This window comes from Vicia villosa, linkage group LG1, assembly GCF_029867415.1.
Source record: "Vicia villosa cultivar HV-30 ecotype Madison, WI linkage group LG1, Vvil1.0, whole genome shotgun sequence".
Lineage (NCBI taxonomy): Eukaryota > Viridiplantae > Streptophyta > Magnoliopsida > Fabales > Fabaceae > Vicia > Vicia villosa.
Window position 1 is genome coordinate 6,649,804 of NC_081180.1, and position 17,153 is coordinate 6,666,956.

The 17,153-nt window shown below is 40.1% G+C and overlaps 1 protein-coding gene across 1 annotated transcript; it reads right to left on the minus strand.

Moving 5' to 3' along the window:
• Positions 1-2,008: 2,008 nt before the first annotated feature.
• LOC131613634 (uncharacterized) lies at positions 2,009-2,986 on the minus strand. The gene has a single exon (XM_058885485.1). The coding sequence runs from the start codon at positions 2,984-2,986 to the stop codon at positions 2,009-2,011; it is 978 nt and encodes a 325-aa protein (XP_058741468.1).
• Positions 2,987-17,153: the final 14,167 nt, after the last annotated feature.

Consider the following 17,153-nt stretch of genomic DNA (forward strand, 5'->3'; position numbering starts at 1 on the left):
AAAGGGATACCTCTATGAGGGTTCCTTCGGGCGTTGTTGTTTGTTGTTTCGGGGAATGCCATTTCGGCTACGAAATCTGCCAAGACCTGGGCTTTAAGGGCTTTTCTTCCTTCGTATTTGATGTCAAACTCCGCGAGTTCCAACGACCACCGGAGCATTCTCCCGGCCATGTCGGGGCGTGCAAGTAATTGTTTTACGGGTTGCTCAGTTCGCACGACTATGGTATGTGCTAGGAAATAGTGTCCGAGTCTTCGGGCTGCGGTTATTAACGCGAGTCCGACCTTTTCGATCTGTTGATATCTGATCTCGGGGCCCTGGAGTGCTTTGCTAGTGAAGTAAATGGGCTTCTGGCCTTCCGGGATTTATCTTATCAAGGCTGCGCTGACGGCCTCGGTGGATACGGCGAGATAGAGGTACAATATTTCTCCAGCTTCCGGCCTAGATAAAACTTGCGAGCTGGATAGGGCCTGCTTGAGGTGTGAGAGGGCGCGTTCGCACTCTTCCGTCCATTCGAATGCAGTTTCTTTGCGTAGGAGTTTGAATAGTGGCAGGGCGTGCTGTACGGATTTGGACACGAACCTGGATAGTGACGTGAGCATGCCGTTCAAGGTTTGGATTGACTTCTTTGAATTTGGAGTGGGCAAATCCGAGAAAGCCCTGCATTTATTCGGGTTGGCTTCGATTCCTCTTTCTGTTAAGTAAAAACCGAGGAATTTTCCAGCGCGGACGCCGAATGTGCATTTTTCCGGATTGAATCTCATTTTACATTTTCGGGCTTGCTCGAAAACCTTTTTAAGGTGGGCGGCATGATCGGTTTCCCTTTGGGATTTGACGATCATATCGTCCATATAGACTTCGAGCATATCTCCTATTTCTGCTCGAAATACTTTGTTCATCATGCGTTGGTAAGTCGCACCAGCGTTCTTCAGACCGAAGGGCATTACGTTGTAGTAATAATTGCCCGATTCGGTCATGAAGGCCGTGTATTTCTTGTCTGCTTTAGCCATGGGTATTTGATTATACCCGGAATATGCGTCCATAAGTGAAAGTAATTTAAAACCGGCGGAGTTATCGACTAGTTTATCTATGTTAGGGAGAGGATAAGCATTTTTTGGCAAGCCCTATTAAGATCAGTGTAGTCAGTGCACCTGCGCCATTTTCCATTTGATTTTTTAACAAGTACAACATTGGAGAGCCAAGTAGTGTACTTGGCCTCAGACATAAACTTGGCCTCTAGGAGGTCTTTTACAGCTATTTCGGCCGCAACCGTTTTTTCTGGTGATTATTTTCTTCTCCTCCGAGCGATGGCCTTGCAGGCAGGGTCGATGGTCAGGTGATGACAAGCCACTTCTGGGTCGAGTCCGGGCATCTCTGTAGCGCTCCAAGCGAATTGGTCAGCATTTTCACGGAGGCAAGCTTTGAGTTGTCTTTTGGCCAGGTCTGGTAGGTCTGATCCGATCTTGACTCCTCTGGTTGGATCTTCTCCGAGGGCCACGAGTTCGAAGTCTCTGTCAGGGATCGGCCGGAGGGTCCCTTCTGATGCGCTTGGATTGATGTTCTGCTCAGGTTCTCCCAGAAAATGATTGTCGAGGTCGACAGTGTTGATGCGGGGCATGGATTTGTTGGTTTCTGAGGTAGCGCTGGTCGCTGTCTTCTCCTGGGCTGGTGTCTTTATTGCGCTCAGGCCCTTGGCGGAGGCTTCAAAACATCTCCTGGCCGCTTCGATGTCGCCGTTGAGTGTTGCTACTTGCCCTTTGGTCGTATAGTATTTAAGCTTGAGGTGTATGGTTGAGGGGACCGCGATCAGTTCGGCCAGAGTGGGACGCCCGAGGATGCAGTGGTATATTGATGGGAAGTCGATGACCAGAAATTGGACTTTCACTGCCCTTGTGGCCTTTGCCGATCCGATCGAAACTATGAATTCCACGAACCCCCATGGCTTGGTTACCGTGCCATTAAATCCTTATAAATCTGACCCCACGTATGGGGTAAGGTGACTGTCATTCAGCTATAATGTTTTGAATAGTTGGGAGTACATAATGTCCACTGAACTTCCCTGGTCGATCAATATGCGTCGCACGTCAAAATTAGCCATCCGGGCTCGGATGAGGAGAGGGATGGTCGCGTTAGGTGCTCCTCCGGACAACTCTTCTTTGTAGAAAGATATTGAGGAAGGATTGCCTTTAGCATGGTCGAAGGTTGAGGCTACGCTCGCGCTGGCCGAGATCAGCTCGACGAACTTGTGTTTTACGGATCCGACGGTCAGTTTGCTAAATCCCCCGCTGGATATAACCATCGCGGACGGGAACATCTCCCATGCGCTGTAAGAGGAGTAGGTGGTTGCCGCGTTGGCCCAATCAGGGAGATAAAAATCTTCCGGCCTGGTAACGCTCATGGCCACTTGCATGGCGGGCGCATCTTCCGTCGGCTTTTCCTCGGTGACTGATTTAACTTCTCTAGCGGCCTCCTGCTTCTTCGCATATTTCTTCAGATGTCCCTCTCTGATTAATATCTCTATGGCATCCTTAAGGTGGATGCAATCCTCGGTGTTGTGCCCGTGGCCTTTGTGGAGTCGGCGGAATTTTGATTTATCCATGTTTGGCCGGGCGGGCATGCTCTTCGGGAACCGGACTTTGCCCGTCTGAAACTCGGCATTTGCGCATTCGTTCAAGATGCGCTCCCTTGAGGCGTTCAGCGGGGTGTACTCTCGTAATTTCCCCGCAGGGGTTTTGTAGTCCTTAGGGTCCCGACTTTTATCATCTTTCTTTTTGTCAGTTCCCCGGCGAGACTCATCTTGGCGTGCATTTTTACTGCTCTCTTCGTGCCTGGAATTGCGTACGGCGTGGGTGGCTTCTTTCTCCTCATACTGAATGTAGGCTTGGGCTTTGAGGAAGAATTTGTCCAGAGTGGCCGGTGTTTCGATTCCGACGGCTTTAGCGAAGTCAAAGCGTGGTCGGAGGCCGCGCTCGAGCAAGAATTTCTTCATATGGGCAGTGGTGGATACCTGTACGGCTTCCTTATTAAATCTTTCTATGTACGTCTGTCACACCCCAAAATTTGCCCATACTATTCTCTTACGCAAAGTTCAAAACAATACACAAAGCTCCAAGACACACTCTCCTAAACAAAGCTCAGAAACTAGGGTTTGAATTGTTCAAAGGAAAGTCAATGAATCAATGGCTCCAAGGCATCTCATATGGCTCAATATATCTCACATCATCCTCATGACAAGTATCAAGTCTCATCTTAGAGGATTGGTCACTCAATTGTTCAGAAAGTCAACAGTCGACTGGTTGACCTAAAAAGTCAACTGTGGTAAAAGTAAAGTCAAAACTCCTGATTTTTTGTCAAGATCCTCATATTGAAGTATAATTCACCATTTTATCAAGAATTGATCATGGTTCATCAAGGAAAGATCAAAAATCAATAAAAAGTTTCTAAATTAGCGTTTTGTATAGGAAAAGTCAACTGAACTTTGACCAGCCATAACTATCACATGGAACATGAGAAATTTCCCATCCAAAGCTCATTTTGAAGGAAATTTGATTATCTACAACTTTGTCTCTCACATGCCAAGTCTAAAAATGCTTCATTTGAGAGATATGGACCAAAACATTATAGGTCCTTTTCAAAAGTCAACAAAAAGTCACTTTTTTTAAAAGAACACACAAAGAGCATGGAAAATAATTTTGATGTGAGACCAAAGGCATTGGTTAGAGGACTCTCTAAGGTTTCTAAAAAATCCTAGAACACTTCCATACCTCAAAAATTGAGAGAGATAGGCCTTGTCAAAGTTGGGCGATTTCAAAGGGAAAAATGTGAAGAAAAAGGCTTCAAAATGAATATTTTTGCAAAGAGGCCCACACTTTTAAGATCCAATCTCCATCCTCATGATGTGTAGAGCCCAAGATCCAATTGACACGAATTTGTGATAATTATTTGATTTTATTTTGAATTTTTCCCATTTAAAGTATAATATAAATCAAATAATTAAAGTGATGGGCAAATTTTTGATTTAAGAAGACATTCCAATTAGATTCAATCATCAAAATAGTCCATATTTACTTCAAATTTCGTGGATACAAGATTGGTGAAAGAATAGAATGATTTGGCCAAAATTAGGAAAGTTTTAAATCAAATTTCCTTCAAATTGCCAATGATTGATTCACTAAGATTTTTTCAGTTTTTATAACCCTAATTTATACTACTATAAGTATGCAAATTGTTCAGATCATTAGGGGATCTTTTGGCTGCATCCTCACGACCACTAACAAATTCAGAAAAACTCAAAAATTGCAAGAAAAAGTCAAATCGGTTTTCTAAGTTGCAGAGGGATTCAAGAGGTTTTGGAGATCAAATCATATTCCTGGAGTCTCTCTGAATCGACCTGGGCCGTGATTGAAGCATAGAGCATCACGCATACCAACATTTAAACTCGGTTTGCACTCTATTTTTAAAAGTCTTGATTTCATTTATTTACGATTCATAAACGCAATTTGATGGTATATTCATGCTTGTCTTGCCTTATGGAACGTTTATGTATAATCTAATTGGTGTTTGAGTGCAAGAGCCATGAAACACCATGGCTAGGGTTCTTGGATGGTGAATTGGGGCTATGCAATTAGAGGCCGAATTACCCAAAACCAGTGGCGTCAGCATGCCTAGGGATTAATATACGACTGATCTGGGCTTTTAATTCGAGTTTTCCGTGTTCGTATGGTAGTTTTGAGAATTTGCAGGTTATGGCTACAAAAGGAATTCGTAGCAAAAGTGCAGGCAATTCGCAACAAATGAAACTGGGTTTTGAGGAAGAAGAAGACTGCATCAGCGCGCCAGTTTGTGTTTAAATTTTCAGTTGATTTTCTTTTTAATATATTATTCAGATGTTGTTATGTTATCAGCGACCAAGGCATGACCGAATGGCAGATGGAAGCCATATAAGTTCTTCACGTGTGAGTGAGGGGGTTCGATCCCTCGCTCCAGCTTAAATTTATTTTATGAAATATTTGCTTGCTGATCCTGTGTGTAACATCCATGGAGCCTCACGATGCGCCCTCACGCATCAATCATTGGATCTTCAATACAGTCAGATCAAAGGGTCCTGGAGGGCCGGTCCACCATGTTCCTTCAGAAGCGGAGTACACCTGATTAGGAGCTAAGTTTTCCAATTTTCTCTTATTTTATTTATTTATTACATAAACCCTTTTATTTTATTTTATTTTTCTCTCTTTATGTTATAAGTTCTTTTTCTTATTTATTTACTTATTTAAATGCATTAATGTTTATATAATGTTTTTTCCATAATTATTTATAATCGAAACTCGATTTTTTCCGCAATTTTATAATTGTTTTTAAACAATAAAAATCATTATTTTTGTATATACTTTTAATTAATTAATTAATTAGGTTGAAGACTAGTAATTAATTTTATTTTAATTTTTTGTTAACCTCGATTCATTTATAACCCTAAATAACCTTAGGTTTACTGGTAGGTGTTGCCCATTAACCATGGGTAACTTGTGCCCTAATCAGGGTTTACGAAGATCATGCCTACATTTAAAAAATTATTTCTTTTCTGTGCCTTTTCAGGGTTAGCAATATGATTAACCCCGACTACGCGCCTGATCCAAAATACGAAGTTAAGTACTCTATTTAATTTAATTTAAAGACAATTTGGTTTATTTTTAGAACTAGGGTTTGTTCCGCCTTCATTTTTCTCTGCCTTGTTTCTTTTCAGGGTTAACCTTAAAGGCGCCCTATCAACCATATCAGATCAAATCAGAGCTAAGTACCTTTGCCTATATCATTGTTTTAAGCTTATTTATTCTTTATTTTAGGGATGATCTCGTTCGCCTTCGAATTAGCCATACACTCACCCTATTTTTGGTTTGTTTGCCTTTTCAGGGTTCGTTGATTGTCAAAGCTACGAGTTTGGTAACCCTAAACTCTAATCTTTTATTCTTTCTGTTTAATTATTACTTATGTCAAACCCTACTAAGGGATCCGCTGGTTTCATTGTCCCCTCCCCATATTATTGTTGTTCTTGCCTTATATTATCTGCGTGGTTAGTAAAATAGGGAGTGACAACCATTAAATTGAATTAGCCTCACTAATTTACAAGATAATATAATTGAATATAATCACGTGATTGGTGCACACACTCACGCTTTTGGGTAACCCTCTCTGTTGCCTTGTTGCTTGTTGCCTTGTTGCCTATTCCTGTTGCCTTGTTGCCTTGTATTTTTTGCAGAATAGCCAGTCCCTCGAATACGAGGATACCTCAGCCATGTTGCCTCGATTAAAGGTCATGGTCCCTAATGATGCTGCCTTCGATACACTAACATGACCTCGACCCTCGAAAGTTGCCTACGGAAAAGGCTGAGGTATCTTCTGGTTGCCTAACGGAAAAATGGCTTATTCTGATCCTTGCCTTAGACTACCTGCCCTTCTATGGCATGGGACAGTTTTATGGCAAAGGATGCTTCGACGACCCTTCAACCTCCAAACGAAAGGCTTCCTGCCCTCTTATGGCAAGGATAGACCCTTTCATTCTGAAAGGCTAAAAAGAGACCTATCATCTGAGTTTAAGGTAATTGCCCCTAATTGCCTTGCAATGCTCAAACTTTCATTATATTCTTTCTCATAATTTTTCAAAAGGGCTACGCTCATTTACGAGCTAAAGTCCCTATCTCTTTCATCTACATTTTCTAAACAAACGAGCAAGCAAAGCAATTAAGAGCCCATGGAAAACCATGGATGCAAAGGGTGCCTTACACCTTCCCTTTGCATAAATTACCCCCCGAACCTAGATTTTCTTTAAAGGTTTTTTTCCTGTTTCTTTTTGCCTTTCCGAATATTGTTTGGATAAAATAAAAGTCGGTGGCGACTCTTGCTTACCGCGACATTTTTCGATCGATAAAAAGTCAGTTCACCGTATTACAGAACTGGCGACTCTGCTGGGGAAAAATTCGATTAAAAGAGGGGTTACCTTAAAAGTTTAGGATTCACTTAATTGTTTTCTATTGTTTGCTTTGCTTGCTTTATTTTTCAGGGACGTTTTGGGAAAATTGAAGGACGAATCCTATTCCCGGATTCAAGAACACTTAAGATTAGGAGTGGCATAGTCATGGCGACCTCTTTCACATATGTGGAAGATGAGTCAATATGAAGTTCACGCTTGAGTTAGGACTCCATAGCATATGCACACCTTTCTCAAATGAGGGGGGTCTATGTATGTATCTATGGGTGCGCCGGAGCTCAAGGACCTTTAGTTACCCTTAACCCATCCTGGCCTTTAGGAACGTAGTGGGGGGACTACTCTTGACAAATGTTAAGAACTAGTCGCTACCCGATGCTACAATTCAGATAGGTTCTTTCTCAAAGTATCATTGCATGGTGCGAATGCATCATGTCCGAGGGTGCTTTAGAAGGGCTGACAATTCTGGATAACTTGTAGAACCCGTTGCTGAAATCTTCTTATCCATAGAAATACCCTTGGGAAGGACACCTGATCAGACTCCATGCAAGCCATAAGCCAAAAAATTGTGTGACTTGTGTGACTTGCGTGACTTGTGTGACTTGTTTGCGTTTGCTACTAACCTTCACTTCCTTGCAGGTTTTGTTGAAAGGATTTGTTTGTCCTTATCATCTCACACTGAGTCTAACGAGCTGCATTCGCATAACATACTAACATTTGTTTCCTTGCAGGTTTTGTTAAAGGACTTTTTTGCCCTTCCTATCCCACGTTGTGCTTAATGCATTGCACTCGCATGACATCATAAGCATAACACGATTTAACTGACCCTTTCAAGGATCTTAGAGATTTAGGGCGCACAATTTCAGGGACTATTATCAAGGACTGAATCCCCATCTAAGGGGCAAGAGGATTTACTTTCCTCTGGCCACGTACCTTCCAATTCAAAGACTCAGTACCTATCAAGGGGCAAGAGGATTTATTTTCCTCTAGCCGTGTACTTTCAAATTCAGAAGTATCCCCGAATCAGAGGCGATGACCCACTCGATATGGTGAGCTTGATTCTCAAAGAAGGATGTTCAAAGACAAGAGTCAGGATTCTTCAAACAAATATGCGACCAAATCACTTTCCAATGTTGCTAACTAAATTCCTTAAAGATCCTTGAAAAACATCTCATTTGCATTCATGACATCGCATATTTCTAACTTTGTTTTCAGGTTCCGCCTCGACAATCATTCCTCTCAGATATAATCAAGCGGGAGATTCATTCTGACAAGCCCTTTTACATTCCAAAACTTCGTCAAATAACTCATCGACTCTAACAAGCAAGCATTCTCTATCAGATATGGTCTAACATGCGACCCGTTCCGGTATTCCCTATCAGATATGGTCCAATGAGTGACCCGTTCCGGTATCTTCAGTCAGATATGGTCTAATGTATGACTCGTTCTGGCATTATTCATCAGATATGGTCTAATGTATGACTCGTTCTGACATTCCCCTTCAGATGTGGTTTAATGAATAACTCGTTCTGATATCCTTCAATAGATATAGTCCAATGTATGACTCGTTCTGACATTCCAACAGATATGGTCTAACGTACGACTCGTTCTGCTATTCCTCAACAGATATAGTCTAATGTATGGATCGTTCTGATATTCCTCCTCAGATATGGTCTAATGTATGACTCGTTCTGACACTCCTCTACAGATATGGTCTAAAGCATGACCCGTTCTGGTCTTCTCAATTAGATACACATTCCGGAAGCTCGAACCCCGGATACTCTGAATCTCTACACCAAGTCCTACAACAACGACGCAAGCCAGATGCACCTAAGCGACAATTCACCAAAATCCAGAGCCTTCCGCTCAAACATTACGACATCTGTTGAAGATCAGATTAATTACTCGGAGGGATGCTCCTAAGAATTCTAACACCTATGGCTATAAACTCAATGCGAGGTGCGCGTACCGTTCCAATATTCCTGGACATCACAAAAACAATTGCTGGACATTGAGGAATAAGATTCAAGATCTGAACAATGATGGGGAAGTCAAATTCAATCCTCCTGAAACTCCGGTGGTGATCACTTCTCCTATGCCTAGTCATGACAAGACTGACTAACGTCTAGACGGACAAACTTCTGGATCATTAGATCTACTTTCATTTGCAAGTTTCTCTTCTGTTTGTTTAAACATTTGACTCATGATAGACATTATTTGTTTTAATAATCATCATCAGTGCATTGCATATGTTTGTCTTGAACAAATTATTTCGCTATCACTCATCTAAATTGCATCTTTACTTTGCATATATTTTGGGTTTATTCAACTCCTGCTAAGCTGTAAGTCTTTTGAGGGAGGATGACGAAAACGATACCGCAACCTTATACAGTATGCTTTTGAACGGACTATGTTGATGATGTACAGGCATTGTTTCAATTCCTAAACAGTGGAGATATAAGGATGTTAATCCCTCGTTAACCCCTTTGAGCCTAAGAAGTAGAAGTTTATTTCTTGTGCTAATTAAAACCCTTGATCGTAACCTGGGGCAGGGTAGTTCTCAGTTAATTTGGTTGTGCATTCTATTTTAAGAGAGTCATTCAGTACACCTTTCAACAAAGGTTTCAATCACAAGCGTTCATCCGCACACATCAAAAAAAGTGTTGGGGATGTCGATCAAAAGCCAATGACGGTTCATCAATCATCAAACAAGGCAGTCAATATCTTTCAAAAAAAAAATGGAAAAAACATATATACAAAGAAAAGCCTGCTAAGTCAAAAATCAAAAAGAAGACTTAGGCAAAAATCAAGGCGTCCCGCTGACTGTAAGCTCCAAAGAGACAGTTCAGGAAAAAGGTAGGGATATCCAAAAGATGAAAAAAAAGAAGTCAATAAATTCTTGAACAACTCAATGTTGTGACTACCAAAAGGAAGAAATGACTGCCATCTCAAAAAGTTCCCTCTGCTTGGAACCTGAATGCATAAGTTTGAATTAACTGAGCTTAGGACTGAAGAACATCACGAAGAAGGGGATGGGTATAAATAAACTTTGGGCCTTTATCCTTTGCTTCTTAAACCATGAACCGAGCCACGTTACAACCCTTGAAAGTCCTAACTGAAGCATGGTTAGTTCGAAAGCATACTGTCACGACAAAGGTATCCTGACTCCTTAAGGTTTACCAAAAATGCTGAGTTGATATTTCGTTTTTATGAACATCATGTTTTTACAAACATCACATTGTTACAAGTAGCATGTTTTTACAAATATAACGCTTTTACATCTCATGTTTTAATCTTTTTCAAAAACTCAAGACAGACGTATGCATTGCATCTCATGAATTCATTATTAAACATATTTTGCTACATAATTTCGAATGTTAGCATCAGGAAGAATTTGCACATGGTACAACTAATGACTGAAAGTTATCCCGACAAACAAAACCACTTCAGAAGCAATGTCTGCTATGTATACAAGGGGCATGGCACGTTTTTCCCGATCAATTTGGGGCAATCAAGTCGAGATTCCGAGAATCTCTCAAAGATGCCAAAAACAATCAGGGGCATGCATCCAAATAAATCTTAAGCTATTTCCAATCAATATGGGGCATTGTCCTGGACCAATGGTTACTAAGGGGCATGTCGCCCATGGTTCATATCTCATAAAGTCCTCGCGAGACGAATCTCTCCAAAGTTCCTACTAACCGGGGCAAATCTATACAAGTCCAGCTTGACATCTTGATCAACATTCAGTGGCGTGCCCTAATTAAGGTCCAGGAACGACAGGTACTATAATACTAGGGGCAACATTCAAGACATCCGCGTCTTCCCACAAAGCTGATTTCGCAAGATCATATCCCCATAGAGTAATCCCTAAGAAGATGTCTTCCAACACTCCTACCCCGACAAAGGCATGGCTCCCCAACATGGTTTCCCTTTATCCCCAATCAGGGAACATCAAGTTACTGATCATCCCCAAGCAGAAACCATAAATCCCCAGCTGAGCATCTTCAAGACAAGATCAAACGTCAAAATCACAATAATACAGAGATTTATTTTCTCAATCAAGACAACATAAATCATACTCACATATCACATTTCATAAACATACTCATACAAGTGCATACATATTCATACATAATACATAATGCATCGCGACAAGTGCGTACATAACATGCGAGGTTCTCATTTATTTTGAGAATCCCGTCACATAAACACATTACATGCATCATGACATAAGAAAACTAACCTCTACTTTTCAGGAGTTAAGTCGACACCTTTGACGGTTCCTTAACAATCTATTCTCAAGTATTAAGTCGACACCTTTGACGGTTCCTTAATACATCAAGAGTTAAGTCGACACCTTTGACGGTTCCTTAACAACACACTTCAGATATAAGTCGACACCTTTGACGGTTCCTTATACAATCTATCTGCATATCTGAGTCGATACCTTTGACGGTGCCTCAATGATATGCTTCAAAGTTAAGTCGACACCTTTGACGGTTCCTTAACAACCCACATCAAGAGTTAAGTCGACACCTTTGACGGTTCCTTAACAACACACCTCAGATATAAGTCGACACCTTTGACGGTTCCTTATACAACCTACCTGCATATCTGAGTCGATACCTTTGACGGTGCCTCAACAATATGCTTCAAATTTAAGTCGATACCTTTGACGGTTCCTTAAATAACCCAACACAGATTTGAGTCGATACCTTTGTGTAATACGGTGAACTGACTTTTTATCGATCGAAATGTCGCGGTAAGCAAGAGTCGCCACCGACTTTTATTTTATCCAAACTATATTCGGAAAGGCAAAAAGAAACAGAAAAAAACCTTTTAAGAAAATCTGAGTTCGGGGGTAATTTATGCAAAGGGAAGGTGTAAGGCACCCTTTGCATCCATGGTTTTCCATGGGCTCTTAATTGCTTTGCTTGCTCGTTTGTTTTTTTAAAAAAGGTAGATGAAAGAAAAAAGTGGACTTTAGCTCGTAAATGAGCGTAGCCAGTTTTCGAAGAATTGTGAGAAAGAATATTAAAGATGAGCATTGCAAGGCAATTAGGGGCAATTACCTTAAACTCAGATGATAGGTCTCTTTTTAGCCTTTCAGAATGAAAGGGTCAATCCTTGCCATAAGAGGGCAGGAAGCCTTTCGTTTGGAGGTAGAAGGGTCATCGAAACATCCTTTGCCATAAGACTGTCCCATGCCATAGAAGGGCAGGTAGTCTAAGGTAAGGATCAGAATAAGCCTTATTCGTAGGCAACCAGAGGATACCTCAGCCTTTTCCGTAGGCAACTTCCGAGGGTCGAGGTCATATTTGTGTATCGAAGGCAGCATCATTTAGGGTCGCATGACCTTTATTTATCGAGGCAGCATGGCTGAGGTATCCTCGTATTCGAGGGACGTGGCTTATTCTGTAAAGAACACAAAGGCAACAGGCAACAAGGCAACAGGCAACAAGGCAACAGGCAACAAGGCAACAGGCAACAAGGCAACAGGCAACAAGGCAACAGAGAGGTTACCCCAAAAGAGTGCGTGTGTGCAACAATCACGTGATTATGTTCAGTTATGTTATCTTATAAAATTACGTGATGCTGATTCAATTAATAAGTTGCACTCCCTATAATTACTAACCACACAATAATATAACAATAATAATGGGGAAGGGAAATTGTAACCAGCGGAGGAGAGGGGAATTGAAACCAGCGGGATATAAAAATAAAAGGCAAAAGGTTTAACACAAGTAATAATTTGTAAATAGGGTTTAGGGTTACCAATACTCGTAGCTTTGGCAGTTGACAAACCCTGAAAATTGGAAAAGACAGAATAAACAGAGGGGTGAGTGCATTATCGGTTCGGAGGCAAACGTCACTAATCCTAAAAATAACGAATAAAGAAATTTAAAATAATCAAAGTAAATAGATACTTAGCTTCGAATTTGATCTGATATGGTTGGTTGGGCGCCTTTAGGGTTGACCCTGAAAAGGCAAGGCAGAAAGAGATGAATGCAAAGCAAACCCTAATTTAAAATATAAATCAAATATAATTTAAATTAAATTAAACTGAGTACTTAACTTTGGCTTTTGAATCAGGCGCGTTGTCGGAAGGTGTTTGAAAAGATAACCCTGAAAAAGGCACAGAAGAAGAAGATTTTCAGTGTAGGGCTGATCTTCGTAAACCCTAATTTAAAATTCAAATTGAATATAATTTTAAATTGATTTAACTAATTATTAGTCTTACGACCTAATTAATTAAATCGGGTTAAGAAAACTAAATCGAGAGCAAGAATAATTTTTTAGGAATTTTTGGAATTAAAATAATGCATATATGAATTTTTGAAAGTATTTAAATAAATAAATAAATAAATAATGTATACATATACTAAATCAAAAGAAGAAGAAAAAAAATTTAAATACTAAATATTATAAAAAATGTTTTTTTGTTATTATAAAGTTTTTATAAAGTTTTATGTAAATAAAAGAAAGAGAAAAAAAAAAAATAAATAAAACAAGTATATATATTAAAATAAAATAAAGTGGCTGTGTAATAAAAAATAAAAAAAATTCTGAAATTCTTAACTTTTGATCCGGTGTAGCACGCGCTTGCAGACTATGGTAGAACTGCGCTCTCCAGATGCGTTAGATTGAACTGGATGATGATCTGACGGCAGAGAGGATGAGAGTCTACCGCCTCCACGTGGGTCTTGATGCAACGGATCTCTAAGTGTTCCCTTCACGCGCGCGCGCCACTTTTTAATTTGAACCGGCCAATGAGATGATGACAACGCATCATCTTCCTCCTTGGAAATCTGCAGAAACATCTTTTACAGCGCTCCTCTTTTGCAACGCTGTAAAATGTCCAACCCTTTTGTACCTGCAAATAGCGAATACACACAAACGACCATAGAAATATGGCGCGATACCATGGATGAATTCGTCTCAACCACGCGAATCCAATAGTGCTTGTCTTAAGGTCCAATTTTACGTGGTTTAAAAAACCCCAATTCCAAGAGTATGAACCCTAACACGGTGATTCTCTCAGATCAGCACCAAAATACAATTAAACGTCCAGAATCGTTCAGTATATCACATAGAACAAATATATGCAATTAGATTTGATTACGGATGCGTATGTTATGTAAATCGAAGAGAAAAAGAAAAGCAAACCGTGAAGCTTTTCGAGATTGATTCTGAGTGTTTGGCTTGCGTGTGACAATTGGAACAGCTTCAGTGATGTCCAGAGAGTGTATTGGAAGGCTTTGAATTGCTCGAATCCGTCTCAAACTCTAAAACACCTTTGCAATTTTTCTTGATTTCTTGAACTCGGGTTTGGAGTTCTTGGAGGCAGTTGTTCGTGACCTCTGCATATGGCTTTGTTGTGTATATATATGTGAATGTTTTAGGTCAACAAAATTGTAGAAAATCTCATTGAATCTTGATTTGCCATGTTTGGAAAACTTGATTGAAAATTCTTTCTAATTTTGCCTTTAAAAGATTCAATCTCTTTTCAATCTTTTATGCACGAATTTGAATCAAATATTATGTTTGATTGTTGATTGAATTGATTGGAAAACATAATTAAATCAAATTTTTTCAAATGTCTTTGATTTGTTTGATTTAAATAATATTTTAATGAATATAAATTCAATAAAAATCAAATATTGGTCATAATTTCGTGGCAAATGGATTTGGGCTTCTAAATTTAATAAGGAAGAAGTTTGGATCTTAAAAATATAGGCCCACTTGCAAAAGTTTTCAAGTTTCTTCACCTTTTTCCCTCCAAAATTGCCCAACTTTGATAAGGTCTATCTCTCTCATTTTTTGAGGTATGAAGGTGTTCTAAGACTTTTTAGAAACCTTAGAGAGTCTTCTAACCAATGTCTTTGGTCCCATGTCAAAATTCTTTTCCATTCTCATTTTATGACCTTTTGAAAAACATGTCTTTTTGTTGACTTTTGAAGAGGACCTGTAATCTATGAAGCCATATCTCTCAAACCATTGACCTATGAGCTCTGATTCTTGGTCCCTTGGATAGAGGAGTGGATTCCCTTTAAAATGAGCTTTGGTGGGAATTTTTCTGATGAAGTATGAATATTTGGCGAATTTTCAAAGTTTGGTTGACTTTTTCAGTTTATGCCCAAAATAGTAACTTTTGTCTTTTGACTTTTCTGATCTTTCCTTGCATCATCATGATCAACCCTTGATCAAATGATGATTTTAGGGTAATGAGGATGTTGTTGACCAAATATCTTGAATTTTGACTGTATATTGACTTGAAATGACTATTTTGCCCTTGAGAGTTGACTGTTGACCTAATCAAGATTTGAGGGACTCAATTTGCTCTGATTGACTTGCAACTTTACATGAAGATTCTTTGGGATGTTGGTGACCCTATGGAACCACCTTGAACCATTGATTCAGTGATTTTCCTTTGAAAGAACCAAACCCTAGTTCAGAACTTTGTATAGGAGAATTTGTATAGGAGCTTTGCATATGGATTTGAAACTTGAATAGGAGAAATAGTGTGGGCAAATTTTGGGGTATGACAGCTGCCCCTGTTCAATTATCTTAAACCTGAAGATGTAGAATGGTTAGTATGCCAGTCGGTATCTGAAGGTAGAAGGTGATTGAACACAAGAATACCAAGAAATTTGCCCTATTTGAAGTAGGGACTTTTGTCGGAGATGGGCTTGTAGATGCCATCTGGTAGTTGTTAGAGTGTAGATTGTTACGCAATTTCTGCTTTTGCTGTCTTCCCTCTTTTGAATGTTGAGGAACCGTCCAAGGTATCGACTCAAATCTGTGTTGGGTTATTTAAGGAACCGTCAAAGGTATCGACTTAAATTCGAAGCATATTGTTGAGGCACCGTCAAAGGTATCGACTCAGATATGCGGATAGATTGTATAAGGAACCGTCAAAGGTGTCGACTTATATCTGAAGTATGTCGTTAAGGAACCGTCAAAGGTGTCGACTTAACTCTTGATGTGGGTTGTTAAGGAACCGTCAAAGGTATCGACTTAACTCTGAAGCATATCATTGAGGCACCGTCAAAGGTATCGACTCAGATATGTAGATAGATTGTATAAGGAACCGTCAAAGGTATCGACTTATATCTGAAGTGTGTCGTTAAGGAACCGTCAAAGGTGTCGACTTAACTCTTGATATATTAAGGAACCGTCAAAGGTATCGACTTAATACTTGAAAATAGATTGTTAAGGAACCGTCAAAGGTGTCGACTTAACTCTTGTAAATGGAGATAGTGGTATCATGAAAAGTAGAGGTTAGTTTTCTTTATGCCATGTCATGATGCATGCAATGTGTTTGTGTGACGGGATTCTCAAAATAAATGAGGACCTCGTATGTTATGTATGCAATTGTCGCGCTGTTTTATGTATTATGTATGAGCGTGTATGCAATTGTATGAATATGTTTATGACATGTGATATGTGAATATGATTCATGTTGTCTTGATTGAGAAAATAAATCTCTGTATCTTTGAAGATGTTCAGCTGGGGATTTATGATCTTCGCTTGGGGATGACCAGTAACTTGATGTACCTGACTGGGGATGAAAGATATTAGTAAGCCATGTTGGAGAAGAACAAAGTGTCGATGGTGTTGAAGATGTCAACTCTGTTGGGGATGTGATTTTATGAACCTGGCTCTGTGGGGAGACATGGGTGTCTTGAGAGTTGCCCCCAGTATTATAGCACTTGTCATTCCTGGATCTGTATTGGGACGCACCGCTGAGTATTGATCAAGATGTCGGACTGGACTTGCATAGATTTGCCCCAGTTAGCTGGAACTTTAGAAAGATTCGCCTCGCGAGGACTTTGTGAGATGTACACCATGGGCGATATGCCCCTAGTAATCGTAGGCTCAAGACAGTGTCCCATGTTGATTGGGGACTAGCTTTAGATATACTTGGATGTATGCTCCTGATTGTTCGAGCATCCATGAGAGATTCTCGGAATCTTGACTTGATTGCCCCAGGTTGATCGGGAAATAGTTGGAAGTCCACTAGGGATGAATGCCTTTGACTTTTTGGTATTTTGAGAGATTCTTCGAATCTTGACTTGATTGCCCCAGATTGATTGGGAAAAACATGTCATGCCCCTTGTATACGTAAGAGACATGGCTTCTTGGAGTGATTTTGTTTGTCGGGATAACTTTC